Here is a 22,854-nt window from a genome sequence, read left to right on the forward strand (position 1 = left end):
TTTAAAACTTTCTAACTTTGCTGGTTTATACTGTGCTTGGTTTGGACTGTATTGGCTTGAAAATACTAACTACCGATTTGCATCGAAGCGTTTTTTCGAAAGTGATTTTATCACTTTCAGATTTAAAAATTCCTGTAAACCTGTGACCTCCCCGTCCCAACTATGCTCCGTCCCCACTATGCCCCGACTCCACTGTACTGGTTTTTTTTTAGACATAGTACTACCGAAAAACGTTGACAAACTATACAAATATCGTAAACCCTTACTCCTAAATAGTAGGTGAGTTATTCTTTATTTCGCTTTTTTAGGTGAAGTTTTAGGACTTAAGGTCTGAAAATTAGACCGAAGGTAGCTCTAAAATAGGACTTTTTTTTTATTAATGCCTTATGGAAAACCCAAAAAGAAAGGGAAAAATTACAAATTGGCTGTAGTCAATTTCTAGGTTACTATGTGAGTGAATCAACAGCCAGAAAAATATTTTCAATATATTGTTATTTACGATTTATAGGCAACAACGATATAAAGGCAACAAATTCGGTTCAAAAAATATCCACCCTAATGCTAAAAATACAAATTTAAGCACATTATTGACAATGATTATCTACAGATACGCATCGTTTTTTTGAAAGTGACTTTTTCATTAAGTTTATAAAATCCCTAAAGACCTGTGACCTCTCCCGCTCCAATATGTACCTACCCCGCTGTACTGGTTTTTGATGCTATATTGACACGTAAAAATAGCAACACACAATAGTCAATGTACAATCATTATTCTTTGGCCGCTCCAAAAAATTGAATTCTTATTCTACGAGTTTTTAAATTAATGTCGTTCTAAACTTACGGTGATTAGTAAACTAAACTATTGAGTATTGCTTATATTATGTTGCATATAATGGTTACGGTTGTCGCCAGTTCGCTATAGCCGTATAGCCTGTATTATAACATTAGAAATTCCACGTGCGTAAAAGTGTTGAGGTTTCATGCGACAATACTGAATAGTGAATACACATAGTAATTATAATTATTATATACAATCATTATACAGAGTTCTGCTAGATACATACTATTATTATTATTATTATTATTTATTGGCTTTAGTCTTGTATAGTTGTATGGGTACCTATACTTAGTACATAGTAATACCGGGCCTCGGTGATTATGGTGTTTGTTGGCGGCACTGGTCTCTGTTGAATTTATTGCGCGCTTTGCCATTTACTGATGAATAATCAGTGCGGTCATTTGACAAATTATCGTTGATACGTGAGTGTCGACTGTCAGAGAAAAGTGCTATCTTGTCATTCAAATAATTGTGCTCAGTGTTGTTCAAATTTGCTTACTTCGTTTGAAAATCGTGTACCATGTTATGACGTTGCTCGTATCGTAATCGTTCAAAGTCAGAAACTTTACAACCCTAGCCCGAGTGCCTAAAAAACTAAAACCAAAATTCCAACATTTGGTTTTTCCCTTCTTATCAGCATGTGAAAACCGGCCCTTTTTTATTTAGCAACTCACCATTCAGGTTATTTACAGGTAATTTTGTCTATTGTTATAAAAAATGTAAAAAAAAAAAAAAAAAAACAAAAAAAACATTAAACGTATTTGATATTTATTTACAATGTTCAATTTTTAGCAAAAATGACGGAGTCGCTAGATAGTGGAACTGTCAACACAATGCCGTCGATGGATGAAAATGCACCCAACTCATTATCTGTGATGGATGAGTCGGTGTTCATTGACTACCTGAAAAAAACTGTGTCTACTATATTACATGGTGACAAAGCGGCTACAGCAGAGGCGTTGGATTTGGCATTTGACGAACCTAACAATGTTGAATGTATTAAGAAGTTCATATCGGATTCCAATACCTCAACAATTTTTGTTCAGAAAAGTGCCCTTAAAGGTACTACTTTAAAATATTATACATAAATTATGTATTAACGATTGATTTCCAATGTTTTAGATGAGGAAACAGAAAATGGCACAGAAGGAGATGAAGATAAAGAACCTCCCTTATTCTATTTATCTAATGAAGTTATATTTACCAATCAAAAAATGACTAGGTATGTATTAGTAAATTTGCTACTAAATTGATTTTAAACAATAGCACTGTGCTTTTTTTATAGCTTATCTTTTATGAAGAGAGGAACTGTATTAGAAGCTGATAAGCCAATTCCAAGTCAAGTACGAATTGTTCAGTTTAATGATGGTTCACCCTATGAGACATTACATGCGTTAGTTAGTAAAGCTATAACACCATATTTTAAAAGTTATGTGAAAGAATCGGGAAGAGCTGACAGGTATTAATTATTTACTTAAATTTTAATTAGGTTAAAACTTTTTTATTTTATTTTTCTTTAATTTTTTTTTTTTAGGGATGGTGATAAAATGGCTCCTTCTGTTGAAAAGACTATGGTTGAGCTAGAAATGGGGTTGCTTCATTTACAACAAAATATTGATATTCCTGAAGTCACGTTGACCATAAATCCTACCATATTAGCAATGGTTAGCAAATGTGCAGAAGAAAATCGTAAGCCTAAGGTTTCTGATTTTGGAGCATTAGTAGAAGACTCAAAATTCTTAAACCAACTTCAAGCTGGTGTTAATCGTTGGATTAAAGAAATACAGAAAGTAATATATAAACAATTTTCAGGTATAAATAGAAAAAAAATATTATCAGTTATGTATTTTAGGTGACCAATTTGGATAGGGATCCATTAAATGGAACAGCTTTGCAAGAAATAAGTTTTTGGTTAAACAAAGAAAGAGCACTACATCGTATACAAGAAAAGCGTGAAAGCTTAGAAGTTGGACTCACGTTAGAGATTTTAAAACATGGAAAGCGTTTTCATGCCACAGTTAGTTTCGACAGTGATACTGGCTTGAAGACGGCTTTAGCAACTGTTAATGATTATAACACTTTGATGAAAGATTTTCCTATTAATGATCTGTTAGCAGCCACTGATCTAGATAGGATCCGTGTTGCTATTGAACATATTTTTATACATTTACGTAAAATTCGTAGCACAAAATATCCATTACCTAAATTATTAAAATTAGTCGAAGCAATTTCCAGGGATTTATTGTCAAAATTATTAAAAGTAAGATTGTTTATATTTTTATAATAATATATTAATTAATGACAACAATATTTAATTTTAGGTTTTGGGTACAAGATTTTTAATGCATATACCGTTTGATGAATTTGAAAAAGTAATGTTGCAGTGTTTTAATGTTTTCACGGCATACGATGATGAATTTGATAAACTTCAAGTTATTTTGAGGTATTTCAAAATTTGACGTTTAACATTTGTAATAAATTACTAATTTTATTGTGTATTTCAGAGATGTTGTCAAGCGGAAACGCGATGAAACATTTAAAGTAGTTTGGAGAATACAACCAGATCATAAACGATTACAAACTAGACTTGAACACATGAGAAAGTTTAGACAACAACACGAACAATTACAAGCTGTTATAATGAGGGTACTACGGCCAACTGCTCAACAATCGCAAATACGGGAAGATCAAGATCAAGGTCCTGTTTCTTTATCACCTGCCCCAGATACTAGTGCTATTGAGGTATGTAAATAAATATTTAAGAATGTAGAGTTTATAATTGAGTAACATATTGTTTAAATATTAGAAGTTAAAGAATGTTATTAATAATTTAATTGTAATATTGCTGATTGGCGAAGAATATTTTATAGTATAGATATTTTTATGTTTGCATAGGAAGTAAATTCCGCTTATGAAAATATTAAAGTGGTTGACTGTCTAGACATTAGTCGTGAAGGAGTTGAAGCATGGGAAGCTGCAGTTGCCCGTTACGAAGAACGTATTGACAGAGTCGAAGCTAGAATTACTGCACATCTTAGAGATCAGTTAGGAACGGCTCGTAATGCTAATGAGATGTTTCGTATATTTTCTCGATTCAACGCTTTGTTTGTGCGCCCTCACATTCGTGGAGCAATACGGGAATATCAAACGCAACTCATCAATAAAGTCAAAGAAGATATTGAAGCTCTCCATGATAAATTCAAGGTAAAATGTTCAATTTTGATATTTAATAGTAGAGCTCATGGTCACTTAATTGAATTTCTTCTATGAGTACACAAATTTCTTATGTATTTTTGAAAAAGAATGTACGAATAATGTATACAAGGATATTCACAAACTTGTGCGAATTTTATGAACTACTAATTTGCATTAAATTCACAAACTACTTGAGTACACTTACGATTCGGACATTTGGTTTTGTAGTATGTTTTGTGTACATGTGAAAAAATGACACTCTATTTAATAGTAATGTGTTTTTAAAAAAAAATTATATTTTAGACCCAGTACCCACAAAGCAAAGCCTACTTTTTGAGTCACCAGCAAGATATACCACCAGTAGCCGGATCTATTCTATGGGCAAAACTCATTGACAGCCAACTTTCAGCATATTTGCGACGAGTTGAGGATGTTTTAGGTATGTAGATAAAAAATAAAAAAATAAATTTAAAATGATTTGTACTTGTGAAAAGGTCAACATATACCATTATCAATATCATTATTACGTAGGTACTACGTAATAGTTTAAAAATGTAAGTGAAATAAATAAAGATGTGCTTTTATTTAACAAAGTATAAATATATTTATTTTTATTTAGTTAAAATTTAATTGTGAAAACTATTAATTAATAGTGTTAATTTTTTTTGTGTCTATGAAATTTAGGTAAAGGTTGGGAAGATCATTTGGAAGGTCAGAAATTAAAAGCCGATGGAGATAGCTTTCGGTTAAAATTGAACACTAGAGATATTTTTGATGATTGGGCACGGGGTGTTCAACAAAGGAACATGGGTGTATCTGGTAGAATATTCACTATTGAGAGTACAAGATCAAGAACTGGTAGAGGAAATGTGTTGAAGCTAAGGGTAAATTGAAAAAAAAATTTTATTTTACTTTAAAGTTATTTGCATAACTGTTTTTATCTATGTCATTTTATTTTTGTATATTAGGTAAACTTTTTACCAGAAATAATTACACTTTCAAAAGAAGTAAGGCACCTAAAAAATCTAGGATTCCGTGTGCCATTAGCTATTGTAAACAAAGCTCATCAAGCCAACCAACTGTATCCATTTGCTATTTCTCTGAGAGAAAGTGTTCGCACTTATGAATGTACTTTAGATAAAGTAAGTTTTTATTATTATTTTTTTTTAAATATTATTATTAAAATATTTGTATATATGGTTTTTAAATTAGCTTATCAATAGGAATTCTTACCTTAAGGTAGTGTTTGATTTGAATGTCATGTTTGACTGTAAATCTTAAAAAAAACCTTTACTTTTACAGACTGAAGATAAGACCAGTATTGTACCTTTGATAGCTGGTTTACACAAAGATACCCAAGCACTTATTGCAGAAGGTATTCAAATGGTTTGGGAGAGTTACAAATTAGACCAGTATGTACAAAAGTATGCTGAACAAATTCTTGCTTTTCAAGAAAAAGTTGAAGACCTACTAGTAGTTGAAGAGCAACTTGATTTAGATGTCAAATCATTAGAAACATGTGCTTATTCTGCAAGTACTTTGGCAGATATTCTATCCAAAATTCAAAGAGCTGTAGACGATCTCTCATTACGACAATATTCAAATTTACACATTTGGGTTACTCGCCTTGACCAACAGGTAGGATTTAAATTAAAACTAGTTTACTGTTAATTTTATATTTAATTATGTTATTTGATAAATTAAAGATTGAGAAAAGTTTATCGGCAAGGCTGCAAGCTGGTATTCAGGCATGGACTGAAGCTTTAGAGGGAAAAAAGAAAGATTTGAGTATGGACACAGACGCACCACCTCAACCAACCAACAAACTGGGCGGTGACCCTCAAATCAAAGTTCAGATACTTGAAGTCCGAATAACAAATCAAACTATTTATTTATATCCTAATTTATGTGAAGCACGTGTTCAACTTATGCAACAGTTCTTTGCCTGGCAAGCAGTAGTAACATCTCAAGTTAGGTTACAAAGTTCTAGATACCAAGTCGGTTTAGACCAACCAACGTCACAAACCTATCAAGACCTTTTGGCTAATTTACCATCCGGCGAAGCTGCTTTAACAGCGGCATTTGATGCAATGGAAAAAAAGATAAACGAAGTAGGTTTTATTTAAATATTTTAATTAAAAAATAGTGTAAACATAATGAATACTTAAATATAACTGTATAGGCTGAAAAATACATGTCCGAGTGGTTAATTTACCAGTCATTGTGGGATTTACAAGCAGACAATTTGTATAGTCAAATGGGAGAAGATATCAATATTTGGATGACATATTTAAATGATATTCAGTAAGATTACAATTATTTTTGTTTATAACTCACATATATTAATTTTATATATTATAGGAAATCTCGTAAAACATTTGACACTACTGAGACTCGAAAAGATTTGGGGCCGTTCATCATAGAATATGGCAAAGTTCAAAGTAAAGTAGCTTTAAAATATGATTCTTGGCATAAAGAAATTTTGAACAAGTTTGGAGGTCTACTCGGTAACAGTATGACAGAATTTCATGTCCAAGTTGCTAAAGTGAGTAGTTTCACTTTTGAAAATTGGTTGTAACCAATTTTAACAATTTTTGTAACAATTTGAATTTAAAATTTTTTACAGTCACGAAATGATATGGAAAAACAATCTATTGAAGCAGCAAGTACATCGGATGCTGTATCATTTATTACTTACGTTCAGTCATTAAAACGTAGTATGAAGGCTTGGGAAAAGCAAGTAGATCTTTATAAAAAAGGTCAGAAAATTTTAGAAAGACAGCGTTTCCAATTCCCTAGCAACTGGCTTGATTTAGATAATGTGGAAGGTGAATGGAGTGCATTTAATGAAATCATAAAGCGGAAAGACAAGTCTATACAAACTCAAGTAACATAATTATATATATTGATTTTTTCTGTATTATTTATTTTAATTTAATTTATATTTTAGGTTCAAAGTTTACAAATGAAGATAATTGCTGAAAATAAAGCGGTGGAGACAAGAACTAACGATTTCCTCTTAGAATGGGAGCAGGGTAAACCGGTTTCCGGTAGCACCCAACCTGATGATGCTTTGTCTCAACTACAAGTATTTGAAAATAAATTCACTCGTATTAAGGAAGAACGAGATAACGTAACGAAAGCCAAGGAAGCCCTGGAACTCAAAGACGCAGCTGGTAAATTTGTTATTTTTTATTATACATTATTTCAAGGAAGTGAATTAAGTGTTTAATCAAACATTAATCTTGTGAATAGGAAGTGCATTGTCTAGTGCAGAAGACCGCATGATAGTAGTATTTGAAGAAATGCAAGACTTGAAAGGGGTATGGTCTGAACTATCAAAAATATGGGTACAGATTGATGAGATCAGAGAAAAACCATGGTTATCAGTGCAACCAAGGAAGCTACGTCAGCAATTGGATGGTTTGACTAATCAGTTGAAAGAATTACCTGCTCGATTTAGGCAATATTCATCTTATGAATATGTCAAAAAACTGCTGCAAAGTTACGTGAAGGTGAGTGTAATTAGTTTTAGATTTGTTAGGTTTTTTAATTAAACTACAGATTATGTCAATATTATAAATTTTTTTCATATAATTTGTTGTATGTAATATAAATTTCTTCAGGTGAACATGACCGTGATTGAATTAAAATCTGAAGCATTGAAAGATCGCCATTGGAAGCAGCTGATGCGTAAACTCAGAGTAAACTGGTCTTTTTCAGATGTAACTTTAGGACAAATTTGGGATGTTGATTTGCAAGCCAACGAAGCTGTTGTTAAAGATATCATAATGACTGCTCAAGGAGAAATGGCCTTAGAAGAGTTTCTTAAACAAGTAAATATCAAAAGACGATCTATGTACAGTAATACCAATATATAATAATTTATAAATTATTAAAATTGTATAGTAGAATTATTTTAACTGCACCATTTATTTAAAATGTGTAATTACCACTTTATATTTCATGAAATAGTTGGGTTTTAGATTAATTATTCATTTTAAGTAATTTAATAGACAAAGTATTTTTTTTTTTAGGTTCGGGATACATGGCAATCATATTCATTGGATTTAATAAATTATCAGAATAAGTGCCGTTTGATAAGAGGATGGGATGAACTGTTCAATACTGTTAAAGAACACATCAACTCTGTAGCAGCAATGAAGTTGTCTCCTTACTACAAGGTAATTAGTGGTGTAATACATTTTATGATATAATTAAGATTTTGAGAATTAAATTGGGATTTTTTTTTTTTTTTTTTAAGGAAATTTATTGTTAAAATTGTAAGATAATTTTTGTAAACTTTATAGTTCTTGGTTATTACAATTGTAGTATAAAATACTAAATTTTTTATTAGGTTTTTGAGGAAGAAGCCTTGACTTGGGAAGAAAAATTAAACCGCATCAATACTCTTTTTGATGTTTGGATCGATGTTCAGCGTAGATGGGTTTATTTGGAAGGTATTTTCTCTGGAAGTGCCGATATCAAGACTTTATTGCCTGTGGAAACATCAAGATTTCACAATATAAGGTAAGATAATTAATTTTTTCAGTTTCAAATGTATTATAATCAATAACTTGATTTTTTTTCTTATATTTATCTTTAGTTCGGACTTTTTGGGTCTGATGAAAAAAGTTTCTAAATCAAGAATGGTCATTGATGTATTGAATATTCAAGGAGTCCAACGGTCACTTGAAAGATTGGCAGATTTATTAGGAAAAATACAAAAAGCACTCGGAGAGTATTTAGAAAGAGAAAGAATGTCTTTTCCAAGGTTTTATTTTGTCGGGGATGAAGATCTTTTAGAAATAATCGGAAATAGTAAAAATATCACTAGACTACAAAAACACTTTAAGAAAATGTTTGCTGGAGTAGCCTCTATCATTTTGGATGAGACATCTACTAATATTCTTGGTATAGCATCACGTGAAGGAGAGGAAGTTATCTTTAGTAACCCTATTTCTACAGTGGACCATCCAAAAATTAATGAATGGCTTACTTTGGTTGAAAAAGAAATGCGTTATACTTTGGCGTCACGTTTGAGTGAAGCTGTTACTAATAGTAAACAATTTAAACAAGAAACCATCGATCATGATGCATTTATGAAATGGTGTGATACATATCAAGCACAGATTGTGGTTTTGTCAGCTCAAATATTGTGGAGTGAAGATATTGAAACGGCATTGCATCAAATTCATACTCAATGTGAAAGCGAAAACGGTGCTCCTCCTAAATTAGCACCTTTAGAAAATGTTTTAGCTCAAGTCGAAACATCATTAAACTTTTTAGCAGATTCCGTTTTGCAAGAACAGCCTCCCCTGAGAAGAAAGAAACTTGAATACTTGGTAATTTAATTATTTCAGTTTGTTAGAAGTTTTCTATGCTAATAATTAATTTTGTTTATAGATAAATGAATATGTTCATAAACGTATGATTACTAGAAGATTAATATCAAGAAAAGTCTGTAGCGCTCGTTCTTTTGAATGGTTGTGTGAAATGAGATTTTATTTGGATGTACATCAAACTGATGTTTTAAAACAACTTACTATACAAATGGCTAATGCCAATTTTTACTATGGATTTGAGTATCTCGGTGTACAAGATAGATTAGTACAAACTCCTTTGACTGATCGTTGTTATTTGACTATGACTCAAGCTTTAGAAGCCAGATTAGGAGGATCTCCTTTTGGTTAGTGTCAACTAATTTATAATAAATTATTTTTACGCTTGTTGAGTTTAAAGAATTAGCTTAACTTTTATCTTCGTTAGGTCCTGCTGGAACTGGTAAAACAGAATCTGTTAAAGCTCTGGGTCACCAATTGGGAAGATTTGTTTTGGTATTCAATTGTGATGAAACATTCGACTTCCAAGCTATGGGGAGAATATTTGTTGGTTTGTGTCAAGTCGGAGCTTGGGGTTGTTTTGATGAGTTTAACAGATTGGAAGAGAGAATGTTATCAGCTGTTTCACAACAAATACAAACTATACAAGAAGCACTTAAATCTCAAATGGATTCGAAAAAAACTAGTAAGATTTATTATTTAATTACACTACACCCCTTTCCCTTCAAAATCTAGATTAACAACCAAAAAACTTACATAAATAAGAAGTATGGAATATTCACTAGACATAGAATTATCAGTAAACATTTACAAAACAAAAACATAAATCCTTTTGTCTCAGAAGGGGTGGAAACATTTTCACTTTTTTAAGGTGTAAGTTTTAGGGCTTAAGGTCTAAAAATCGGGTAAAAGGTAGTCATACAGTAGGGCTAAAATGTATAGAATTGTCTAAAAAATCTGTAGTCAATATTTTTAACAAAAACTAAAATAAGGAACGCGACCTTAGTAAATATGTAGTCCCCAGTATGCCCAACCCCACTGTGCTGGCTTTTATTATATTAATATTTTTTAAAACAGATATTACTGTGGAACTTGTTGGGAAACAAGTTCGAGTTTCTACCGACATGGCAATATTTATAACTATGAATCCTGGTTATGCTGGCCGTTCAAATCTACCAGATAACTTAAAAAAATTATTCCGATCATTAGCGATGACGAAGCCTGACCGTCAGCTCATAGCTGAAGTGATGTTGTTCTCACAAGGTTTCCGTACAGCCGAGAAGTTGGCGTGCAAAATCGTGCCCTTCTTCAAGTATTTTATATCAGAAAATGTGATTGAACAATCGTAATGCTTATAGTTAAATTATATTTTTCAGATTATGTGATGAACAACTTTCCAACCAATCTCATTATGACTTTGGATTGCGAGCATTAAAGTCAGTTTTAGTATCAGCTGGTAATGTTAAAAGAGATCGAATTCAACATATAAAAGGAATCAGTGCTACAACAGAAAGGCACAGTTTGAACGAAGCTGAAATTGCAGAGAACTTGCCAGAACAAGAGGTAATAGTGTTGTAAATAACATAAAGAGTAAATTTTTACTCAGGAGGTGTAATTGTTTTAGATATTGATTCAATCTGTCTGTGAAACCATGGTTCCAAAACTTGTAGCTGAGGATATTCCTCTTCTATTTTCATTGCTAAATGATGTATTCCCACAAGTACAGTATAAACGTGCCCAAATGACCGGTAAATATCATACTATCAGAATCTGTGAGTAATACAAATCATGTTATTTATATTTTAATTTTCAGTATTGAAAGAACAAATTAGAAAAGTATGTTCAGAAGAATATTATGTTTGTGGAGAAGATGATGAGCTTGGAGGTCCCTGGATGGAAAAGGTAAAATAAGTTGTTGATAACAAATTATTTTAACTAATATACCCAATATATTTTTAAAAAGGAAGAAATAATGTGCAATGACTTAATCTTTTTTTTTAAATTTTTGTACATGCTCACAAAGGTTTATATGGGGGAGACGTGGATACAAAAGGTATTTTCTAGGTAGAACCTTGTAGTGATTTTGTTTGTAGCATTGAATAGTGATAGATGTGTTTTTTCTGTATTAAGTATTTTTAAATTAATTTAATTTAATTAGTTAAATTAATTTTAACTTTTTTTTGTTTTTTTTTACCAATTATAATTATTTAATGGTAATATAACTTTCGCTTATTTAGGTGTTGCAACTATACCAAATATGTGAATTAAACCACGGTCTAATGATGGTTGGCCCTAGTGGGTCAGGTAAATCTAGTGCTTGGAAAGTGCTATTGAAAGCTTTAGAACGAATGGATGGAATGGAAGGTCAAGCCCACGTAATTGACCCTAAAGCTATATCCAAGGAAGCATTGTACGGTGCATTAGATCCTAATACCAGGGAATGGACTGATGGTTTATTTACTCATATATTAAGGTAACTAATTTACTATTCATTTATTAATTTCAAGTATACATGTTTAACAAGATGTTTTCTTAACTGTTATTAGAAAAATTGTTGATAATGTTCGTGGTGAAATAAATAAGAGACAGTGGATTATCTTTGATGGTGATGTTGATCCAGAGTGGGTTGAAAACTTGAACTCTGTTTTAGATGATAATAAACTGTTAACTTTACCTAATGGAGAACGTCTCTCACTTCCTCCTAACGTCAGGATAATGTTTGAGGTTTGTGTGATGGATTGAGTTTCTAAATAAGCAACGATATGTATAAATGTTTTTTAATTAATTACTAAAATCAATAAATTTTTTAAAACGATTCAAATTTGTAAAAAAAAAAAAAAATTGCCTTCCTCTTTAATTCTGTTATAGATAATATTTTATTTTACATTTATTTGTAGTTTATTCTTATGTTGTAACTTTACATTTATATTACTTTAGGTACAAGATTTGAAGTATGCTACTCTTGCTACTGTATCTCGGTGTGGTATGATATGGTTTAGTGAAGATGTATTGACTACTGAAATGATATTTGAAAATTATTTAATGCGGTTAAAAAGTATACCAATTGATGAAGGAGATGAAGATTCAATATCTCTTATACCACAACCCTTGTCTGTGAACTCTGGACCCGGCAATGAACAATTTATTTCACCATCATTACAGGTAAATTCAATGTATAAAATTTACATTTTTTTATAAAATGTTAATTTATTTTTTTACCAATTTTTCATTAGCTCCAACTGGATATTGTTTCTATGCTACAACCGCATTTATCATCTGATGGTTTAGTTGTTCGCTGTTTGGAGTATGCCATGAAACAAGAGCATATTATGGATTTTACACGATTAAGAGCTTTAGGATCACTGTTTTCTATGATTAATCAAAGCATTAGGTATATCAATTTTTTACTTAAAATATGAATATAAATATTTCACATGAGCATAATATAAAATTAATATTTATTATCAAAAAACTTTTTTTTCAGAAATGTGCTTCAATATAACAGAACTCATTCAGATTTTCCCCTTCCTCATGACCAACTAGAGCAGTACATTCCAAAATGTTTAGTGTATGCTATCTTGTGGAGTTTTGCAGGTGATGCAAAACTTAAAGTACGCTCTGATATAGGTGAATTTATAAGATCAGTGACAACAGTTTCTTTACCTCCAATGACAGAAAATATTATTGATTATGAAGTAAGTGTTAATTTTAAAACTGTAATTATTTTACCTATAACATTTTGTAATACCTAATTGTATACCAAAAAACTAAAAAGTTGTGATTTGGTATCCAAATATAATATAAGCAAAAATTAATGAATATAAATAATAATGGTATAAAATTATTTTTAAATAAAATTTACTTTAAATTGTATGCTATTATTTTTTATTAGATTAATGTCCATGGCGATTGGGTGCCATGGTCTAGTCGTGTTCCACAAGTAGAAGTTGAAACTCATAAAGTGGCCTCTCCCGATGTTGTTGTACCTACATTGGACACAGTTCGACACGAAACATTGTTATATACTTGGCTTGCAGAGCATAAACCTTTAGGTAACCAACAATTTACCTGTTAATTGTTATAACTATTGTTACTGTATTTAAACAATTATTTGAATAAATTTAATGTTAAATAGTATTATGTGGTCCGCCTGGTTCTGGTAAAACTATGACATTGTTTTCGGCTTTAAGAGCTTTACCTGACATGGAAGTTGTAGGATTAAATTTTTCATCTGCGACTACTCCAGAATTACTATTGAAAACTTTTGATCATTATTGTGAATATCGTAAAACACCAAATGGAATTTTCTTGTCTCCTATTCAAGTATAAAATTATTATATTTTCATTTAGTACCAATGATTATTACATTTACTAATCTTATTTAGCTTGGTAAATGGCTTGTATTGTTTTGTGATGAAATTAATTTGCCTGATATGGATAACTATGGCACTCAAAGAGTAATATCATTTTTGCGACAACTAGTAGAGCGACGAGGATTTTATAAGTAAGGATTTTGTATTGTTTACTTTTTATTTATTTAATTAATTAATTTTTAACGTCAACAGACCAACTGGGGATCAAGCGTGGGTATCCTTGGAGAGGATACAATTTGTTGGTGCTTGTAATCCCCCAACAGACCCTGGCAGAAAACCATTGTCTCACAGATTCTTGCGTCATGTTCCAGTAATCTATGTTGATTACCCAGGCGAAACGTCTTTGAAACAAGCGAGTACAATAAATAAAGTGTATTAGTTAGTTTTTTAATATTTGTTTGGTATTTTTAGATTTATGGAACATTCAGCAGAGCAATGTTGCGATTAATTCCTACGCTACGCGGATATGCAGAACCACTCACAAATGCTATGGTCGAATTCTATTTAGCGTCTCAAGAACGCTTTACGCAAGACATGCAACCACATTATGTATATTCTCCCAGAGAAATGACTAGGTGGGTCAGGGGAATATGTGAAGCAATTAGACCATTAGAAACGTTAAGTGTTGATGGTTTGGTACGACTTTGGGCACATGAGGCCTTACGTCTATTCCAAGATCGTTTGGTAGACGATTCTGAACGCCAATGGACCAATGAAAATATAGACATAGTAGGCATGAAACATTTCCCCGGAATCAACAAAGAAGAAGCCTTGCAGCGACCAATACTTTACAGCAATTGGTTGCACAAAGATTACGTACCAGTCGATAGAAAACAACTTCGTGATTATGTGGCTGCCAGGCTAAAGGTATATTTACTATAACTATAATATGAATATTCCATTAAATCTTTCATTGAGGTGTTCATTAAATTTATTGGAATTTATGTGTAGGTGTTCTATGAAGAAGAGTTAGATGTCAAAATAGTACTGTTTGATGAAGTTTTGGATCACGTACTAAGGATAGACAGAATATTTAGACAACCGCAAGGCCATTTGTTATTAATTGGTGTATCTGGAGCTGGAAAAACTACCCTTTCCCGTTTTGTAGCATTTATGAATGGTCTTTCAGTATTCCAAATAAGAGTTAGTGTATAATTGTTTTATTGTTATTATGGCTTGACATATAGGTCACAGAAAGCCTGTGTACAAATTAGGCAATTTTTAATTTTTTTTGATTTATACATCTTAATAATTTAAATAATAACATTTATTTGTTTGAGATAATTTATTAACTTGTTTTAATTTTCTTTCGTGAAGTAATAATTTGTATTATACACATTAAAAAAAAAGATAAAGATTATGGTTTTAATTGTTATGTTTTATTAAATCACTGGATTATTATCTAATGAGTTTTTCATTACATATTTTTTGTTTGAAGTTTTACATTTTCCAATAATTATTTTTACAGGTTCATAATAAATATACAAGTGAAGATTTTGATGAGGATTTAAGAGCAGTGTTAAGAAGATCTGGCTGTAAAAACGAAAAAATAACATTTATACTCGATGAATCAAATGTATTAGAATCTGGATTCCTTGAGCGTATGAATACTTTGTTGGCTAATGGAGAAGTTCCTGGTTTATTTGAAGGTATTTAAAAATTATTATTAGAGTTTTTAGATTCTTTTATATTAACATTTCATTATAAATATTTAGGAGACGAGTTTACTACTTTGATGACACAATGTAAAGAAGGAAGTCAAAGAGAAGGTTTGATGTTAGATTCTAATGAAGAATTATATAAATGGTTCACTGGGCAAGTAATGAGAAATTTACATGTTGTATTCACAATGAATCCCAGTTCAGAAGGATTGAAAGACAGAGCTGCTACATCTCCAGCACTTTTTAACAGATGTGTACTTAATTGGTTTGGAGACTGGTCTGACACAGCACTTTTCCAAGTACTATTATACATTTTATGATTGATGATAACATATAAAGACCAGACGTCTAAGCTATGTATTTTATCTTATTTTACTATTTTAATAGGTTGGTCAAGAATTTACTCGAGCCGTTGATTTAGATGGGCCACCTATGTGGAAAGCTCCCGATTTTTTCCCATCAGCATGTTCCTTAGTACCTAGTATTCCTGATTATCGTAGTGCGGTTGTGAATGCTTTTGTTTATGTTCATCAAACCCTACATAAAGCCAATAGCCGCTTAGTGAAAAGAGGTTCAAGAACTATGGCAATTACACCAAGGCATTACTTGGATTTTATAAATCACTTTGTCAAGTTGCATAAAGAAAAGCGAGCAGAACTTGAAGAGCAGCAACTTCATTTGAATGTGGGTTTGTCAAAAATTGCTGAAACTGTGGAGCAAGTAGAAGAGATGCAAAAATCATTGGCAGTCAAGTCAATCGAGCTAAATGCTAAGAACGAAGCAGCCAATGCAAAATTGCAACAGATGTTTAAAGAACAACATGAAGCTGAAAAACGAAAAGTACAATCTCAAGAAATACAAGAGCAGATAAAAGCACAGCAAGTGTTAATAGCAGAAAAGCGAAAAGATGTCATGGCCGATCTCGCACATGTCGAACCTGCTGTTTTAGATGCTCAGCAAGGTAATTGCTTATTGTTTACTAGAAATTCATTGATGTCCCCAAACGCAACTATATAATAGATTCTATACACTAGTCACGGTAAAAAATTTGGTTGCTGGCTGTTTTTTACTCTGTGCTCAGGCAACCATCTGTAGAAAGAAATAGTTATCTCCCTGAAACCATCCTACTGAAAATTCCTTTACTGGTAAAATGAGTCTAGTTTTTTACCAAATAGAGTTGTTAAACCCACCTGGCAATTGATAAATTAGAACAAATTCTTGAAGTATAAAAAAAAAAAAATAAAGTAAATATAATTTTTTTTTAGCTGTCAAGGAAATTAAGAAACAGCAGTTAGTGGAAGTACGGTCTATGGCTAATCCTCCTGCAGTTGTGAAATTAGCTTTAGAGTCCATATGTTTACTGCTTGGGGAAAATGCATCGGATTGGAAATCAATCAGAGCAGTTGTTATGAGAGAAAACTTTATAAATTCAATTGTTACCAATTTCAGCACGGAAAACATTTCGTAAGAAAAACAATTATATTTTAATTAACATTGGTTAACTAACATTTGTAATACATCTTAATTTGTTTTTTGTAGTGATGACGTACGTAAGAAAATGCATATCAATTATTTAAATAATCCAGACTACACATTTGAAAAAGTTAATAGAGCTAGTATGGCTTGTGGTCCTATGGTTAAGTGGGCAATAGCACAGGTATAGTTTTTATTATTATTAGTTAAGAATTATAAGTGATTAAAAACTATAAAAAGTAATGGTTTTGTTGTAGAGTTGTGTTGATTTTTAAATATTTTTAACAGGTCAGCTATGCAGATGTATTAAAGAGAGTAGAGCCATTACGCGATGAGCTAAAATCACTTGAAACCCAAGCGTCAGACAATAAAGTTAAAAATGAGGAAACAACTGCACTTATTTCTCAACTGGAACAGACTATCACAGAGTACCAAGAAGAATATGCTCAGCTCATTTCTCAAGCTCAAGCAATCAAGTCCGATTTGGAGAATGTCCAAAGCAAAGTATACATATAATATTATAAAATGCATATTATGAATATGAATTGATTGAACTAATTTGTTTGTGAAAATTATTTCTCAGGTTGACCGATCTATTGCTTTATTAAAATCTTTGGTTATCGAAAGAGAGAGGTGGGAAAGTACAAGAGATACATTTAGATCCCAGATGGCCACAATTATTGGCGATGTTCTGTTATCTTCAGCATATTTGGCTTACGCTGGATACTTTGATCAACACGTGAGTTGTTATTTTTATGTTTTTTAAAAAAGATTATAAACATTTATTGTTATACATTTTTTTTTTTTTTTTAGTATCGTCAAAACTTATTCACTACATGGTGTCAACACCTTTACTTAGCAGGAATCCAATATAGATCTGATATTGCACTAACCGAATATTTGTCTAATCCAGATGAAAGGCTCCGATGGCATGCTAATTCATTACCTACTGATGATTTATGTACAGAGAACGCAATCATGTTAAAGGTTACTATATAATACTAAATAACCCTTAATTGTGTGTGTTCTATTTTGAAACTTAAATTTGGTTATTTTTATTTGTTCAGAGGTACAACAGATATCCATTAATAATTGATCCGTCAGGTCAAGCAACCGAATTTATATTAAAAGAATATGCAGATGCAAAGATAACAAAAACTAGTTTCCTTGACGATTCCTTCAGAAAGAATCTCGAATCCGCTTTACGTTTTGGAAATCCCCTTCTAGTACAGGTAAGTTATTAAATAATACATTTCATCAATGATTTTTTGTTTGCAATGCCATTCGATGTTTTATATTATATTTGATTTAATTTATAGGATGTTGAAAATTATGATCCGATTTTAAATCCTGTATTGAATCGAGAATTACGTCGCACCGGTGGTCGTGTATTAATTACTCTGGGTGATCAAGACATAGATTTGTCACCCAAATTTGTTATATTCCTGTCTACACGTGATCCAACTGTAGAATTTTCGCCGGACATTTGTTCAAGAGTTATGTTTGTTAATTTCACAGTTACCAGATCATCATTACAGAGTCAATGTTTAGATCGCGTTTTGAAAGCTGAACGTCCTGACATTGATACCAAACGGTCTGACCTTCTTAAACTTCAAGGTTTGTTGTCTTAAACATTAGTAAACACGTGTACAATAATGTATTAATGAAAATAATTTTAGGTGAATTCCATTTGAGATTGAGACAACTAGAAAAATCACTATTACAAGCATTGAACGAAGCTAAGGGTAAAATTTTGGATAATGATTCTGTAATAACGACATTGGAAAGACTTAAACAAGAAGCAGCCGATATAAGCAAAAAAGTAGAAGAAACTGATAAAGTTATTGCTGAAATTGAAACTGTTTCTCAGCAGTATAAACCATTGGCTCAAGCTTGTAGCAACATGTATTTCACTATGGATAGTTTGAATCAAGTTCATTTCCTTTATCAGTATTCGTTGAAATTCTTTTTGGAAATATTTAGTTCTGTACTTTTGTCCAATCCAAGATTAACATCTGTTACCGATCATACATCGCGATTAGATATTGTCACAAAAGACCTATTTTCAGTAAGATATTTTTTTACCTCTAATTTAATCTGTACAAGCTATTATTAATAATTGAATGATTTTATAGGTGTGTTACGAGAGAGTAGCTCGGGGCATGTTACATAATGATCGGTTAACATTTGCAATACTTTTGTGTCGAATAAGTTTGAAGGGTACTTCTATTGGTAACACGTTAGACTCTGAATTCCAATTTTTCCTTCGTGGCAAAGAAGGAGTTTTGAGTTCTAACAATTCGTCAGGGCAAGGTTCGCTGAGTAGCTTAAACCAAGATCAGATCGAAGCTATGGTAAGGTTGTCACATAGAATTCCAGCATTTAAACATCTACAAGAACGTGTCGAAGAAATGCCTGAATTTGGACCTTGGCTAGCACAAAACACACCAGAACAATGCGTACCTAAACTTTGGGACGAACAAACTCCGTTTAGTCCTGTAGCGACAGCAATGTACCAACTTCTTGCTATTCAAGTAAATCTTACTATACATGAAGATCATAAAAGTTACCAAAATGTTATTAATAACTCGGGAATTTATTTTTATTACAGGCATTTAGACCAGATAGAGTCGTGGCTTCAGCATATCTATTCGTCGAAGCGACATTTGGAGCTTATTTACTTTCCTCAGCTGAACGTGAACCGGATTTGTCAACAATAGTTTTGAACGAATTAGATTGTAGTGTACCAGCATTATTGTGTTCAGTCTCGGGATATGATGCTTCTGGTCGTGTGGATGACCTCGCTGCTCAAAATAGTCAGCCGTTGTCATCCGTAGCCATTGGATCGGCTGAAGGATTCCGTCAAGCCACTGACGCTATAAATTCAGCTGTTCGTCTTGGACGGTATTATAAAATTATAAATAATTTATTTTAACCATCAATTTAACATCTAACATGACATTTTAATTTCTTAATATAGATGGGTACTGTTGAAAAATGTACATTTAGCTCCTCAATGGCTAGTACAATTGGAGAAAAAGTTACACAGTCTTCAACCGCATACCAACTTTAGACTGTTCCTAACTATGGAAATCAACCCTGGTGTGCCTGTGAATTTGTTAAGAGCTGGTCGTATATTTGTCTTTGAACCACCCCCCGGTGTGAAAGCCAATTTGATCCGTACATTTAATACTGTAAGTATGCCGGAAATTCATTTGAATTATTATATATTTAATAAAACAATTTTCTATATTAGATTCCAGCATCTCGAATGATGAAAGTACCCAACGAAAGAGCCAGACTGTACTTTTTACTTGCATGGTTCCACGCTATTGTACAAGAGCGTTTACGCTACACTCCACTCGGTTGGGCTAAACATTATGAATTCAACGAATCTGATCTTAGAGTAGCTTGTGACACACTAGATACTTGGATAGAAACAACGGCTAAAGTACTTAAAAATACATATACTATTTTTGTTCTAATTGAATTTAAATAAAATAATATGTATAATTTTTAGAACCGCACAAATTTACCTCCTGAAAAAATTCCTTGGGATGCATTGGTCACATTGTTGTCCCAGTGTATTTATGGTGGTAAAATTGATAACGACTACGATCAAAGACTGCTAGCGTCATTTTTAGGTAAATTGTTCACCCCTCGCAGTTTTGAAACTGGTTTTGCATTGGTCGCTAATGTGGATGGTGTTGGTGGAGACGATAATAGGTAATTAAATAGAAAGTATATAAATAAATGTTTTATTTTAACATGAAAATTTGAATTTATGTATTTGCTATAATTATTATTTTTAATAAAAACACAAATATTATTTAGACAAATAACAATGCCTAATGGATCGAGAAGAGACCATTTTTTGCATTGGATTGAAAACTTATCAGACAGACAATCACCATCATGGTTAGGATTGCCGAACAATGCTGAAAAAGTACTCCTGACTACTAGAGGTATGTGTCAGCAACACATTTAAAAAGCATATAAGATAAAAAAAAATAACAATATGTATTTATATAGGTACTGACTTGGTAAGTAAATTGTTGAAAATGCAGCAGCTTGAAGATGAAGACGAACTCGCTTATGTTACTGATCAAGTAAATAAGGATGGTGGACCTGAGTCCAGCATTGGTTTGCCAACACCAGATGGAAGGCCGGCTTGGATGAGGACATTGAACAATTCGGCCACTACATGGCTTCAATTATTGCCCCAATCACTACAGACATTGAAACGTACAGTAGAAAATATTAAAGATCCCTTGTACCGTTACTTTGAACGAGAAGTGAACTTTGGTTCAAAGTTATTGCAGGAAGTCATACACGACTTGAACGAAGTAGCCGCTATATGCCAAGTAAATTCCAATTAATAATTGTTTAGTTGGTTCTAGTTTTTTTATTGAATTTTTATTCTTTCAGGGCGACAAGAAACAAACTAATTATCACAGAAGTTTATTGAGTGATTTAGTTAAAGGAAAACTACCGACTGGGTGGCGTCGGTACACAGTACCCAACGGGTGTACAGTTATACAGTGGATATCTGATTTTAGCCAGCGCGTTAAACAATTGCAACAAGTATCGCAACTAGTTTCACAGCGTGGAGCAAGTCAAATAAAAGTAAGTTTTGTTGTTTGTTTATTTAGATTTACATATATGAGTTTGGCAACACAACAACACATCCACATACCAGCGTTATTCATACTTTATTTAATCTATGATAATATTATTAAGGTGTAAGGTCACAGTTCATTTTTTTGCTCAGAAATAGGAAAAAACTGACATCTTGTAGTGTACACTACTTACGTTTATTTATTTTTATTAACTATTCGTTTTTTACAGTCTTTCCCCGTTTGGCTTGGTGGTCTTTTAAATCCAGAAGCTTACATTACAGCCACTAGACAATGTATTGCTCAGGCAAACTCGTGGTCTTTGGAAGAGTTAATTTTGGACGTTACTATTACGGATACATTTGAGTATGATGCAGATAAACAAGATGAGTGCAGCTTTGGAGTTATTGGTAAATTTAATTAAAACAATTGTTTAGTTTAACTTGTTTTTAACCACGCTTACATGGTTATTAGGTCTTAAGCTACAGGGTGCTCAGTGTCGTAACAACCAATTATTGTTAACTTCGTCGATAATGACAGATCTACCTGTAACACTTCTACGGTGGACACAGTAAGTTTTTTAAATATGTAAAAAAAAAGTTCTGTTTTAATTCAGTTTTATTTTTTAGTGTTTCAACTGAAGAGTGCTTGAGACCCAATAAATTGTCTTTGCCGGTCTATTTGAATTCAACTCGTTCAGAATTGTTATTTACCGTGGAGTTAGATGTAGCGCCTGGTCAAGATCATCATACGTTTTATGAAAGAGGAGTTGCTTTGCTAACGTCTACAGCTTTAAATTAAGTAAAATATACACATACTAATATAATATATAAATTTATTGAATTATATTATAATGCATTGTACTTTAAATATCTTTATCATGTCGTGGTCCCAAAGCACGGTGCCATTTATTTAATATTTATAATATCCTAAACAAATCTTTCAAATAGCTGTGAATGCATATTATTTATTAACTTATTTTATTACTTGTCTAATTTTATGTTCTATCATATTAATAAATCAATTTTTATAATCAACATATTTTTATAATAGATAAAATAATATTTTTAGGCTTAATGTTATAGTTTGAATTTATTGTCGCTCAGTTTGTATTTGGTTATAATTCCTTAAAAAAAAAAAAATAGTAATAATAATGTTGAGATCTGTTGTTATCTCTGAAAAAATTAATTGTAATACAAGTTACTTATTGAAATTTATTTTCATGTATTTTTATGTGCTGTAAAATGTTTTATTTATTGCTATTTTTTTATTGTACATATATGAAATGTTAAAAGCTTACTATTAAAAGAATTTTAATAAAAATCCTACTTTTCTTAATTATTTATTCGATAAAAT

At 31.8% G+C, this 22,854-nt stretch overlaps 1 protein-coding gene across 4 annotated transcripts; it reads left to right on the plus strand.

The window, feature by feature from the left end:
- Positions 1-1,247: 1,247 nt before the first annotated feature.
- LOC126833873 (dynein heavy chain, cytoplasmic) lies at positions 1,248-22,732 on the plus strand. Of its 4 annotated transcripts, XM_050565433.1 has the most exons (64): positions 1,248-1,530; positions 1,631-1,900; positions 1,961-2,060; positions 2,124-2,297; positions 2,373-2,628; positions 2,691-3,098; positions 3,160-3,281; positions 3,343-3,580; positions 3,734-4,042; positions 4,337-4,472; positions 4,718-4,917; positions 5,002-5,175; positions 5,246-5,272; positions 5,336-5,671; positions 5,740-6,144; positions 6,216-6,337; positions 6,395-6,578; positions 6,660-6,920; positions 6,984-7,209; positions 7,289-7,548; positions 7,660-7,869; positions 8,071-8,217; positions 8,391-8,563; positions 8,640-9,378; positions 9,440-9,722; positions 9,803-10,060; positions 10,453-10,687; positions 10,752-10,938; positions 11,000-11,123; positions 11,189-11,277; positions 11,399-11,428; positions 11,613-11,848; positions 11,922-12,099; positions 12,313-12,537; positions 12,609-12,766; positions 12,860-13,070; positions 13,268-13,427; positions 13,511-13,698; positions 13,761-13,879; positions 13,941-14,100; positions 14,160-14,615; positions 14,700-14,891; positions 15,217-15,397; positions 15,464-15,708; positions 15,797-16,370; positions 16,675-16,873; positions 16,949-17,066; positions 17,171-17,386; positions 17,466-17,621; positions 17,696-17,869; positions 17,950-18,114; positions 18,202-18,499; positions 18,562-18,950; positions 19,018-19,416; positions 19,494-19,786; positions 19,863-20,076; positions 20,139-20,333; positions 20,403-20,608; positions 20,717-20,847; positions 20,915-21,246; positions 21,311-21,508; positions 21,731-21,908; positions 21,973-22,069; positions 22,128-22,732. In XM_050565433.1, the coding sequence occupies exons 2-64, from the start codon at positions 1,636-1,638 to the stop codon at positions 22,297-22,299; spliced, it is 14,091 nt and encodes a 4,696-aa protein (XP_050421390.1). In that variant the 5' UTR covers positions 1,248-1,530; positions 1,631-1,635; the 3' UTR covers positions 22,300-22,732. The 4 variants fall into 4 exon arrangements, with proteins under 4 accessions (XP_050421390.1, XP_050421392.1, XP_050421391.1 ...); XM_050565435.1 differs by lacking the exon at positions 11,399-11,428; XM_050565434.1 differs by lacking the exon at positions 5,246-5,272.
- Positions 22,733-22,854: the final 122 nt, after the last annotated feature.

This window comes from Adelges cooleyi, unplaced genomic scaffold (genome assembly GCF_023614345.1).
Source record: "Adelges cooleyi isolate 19-005CV unplaced genomic scaffold, UGA_ACOO_1.1 ACOO_flye_CR_arks_rails_tigmint_CR_PRNA_2, whole genome shotgun sequence".
NCBI lineage: Eukaryota > Metazoa > Arthropoda > Insecta > Hemiptera > Adelgidae > Adelges > Adelges cooleyi.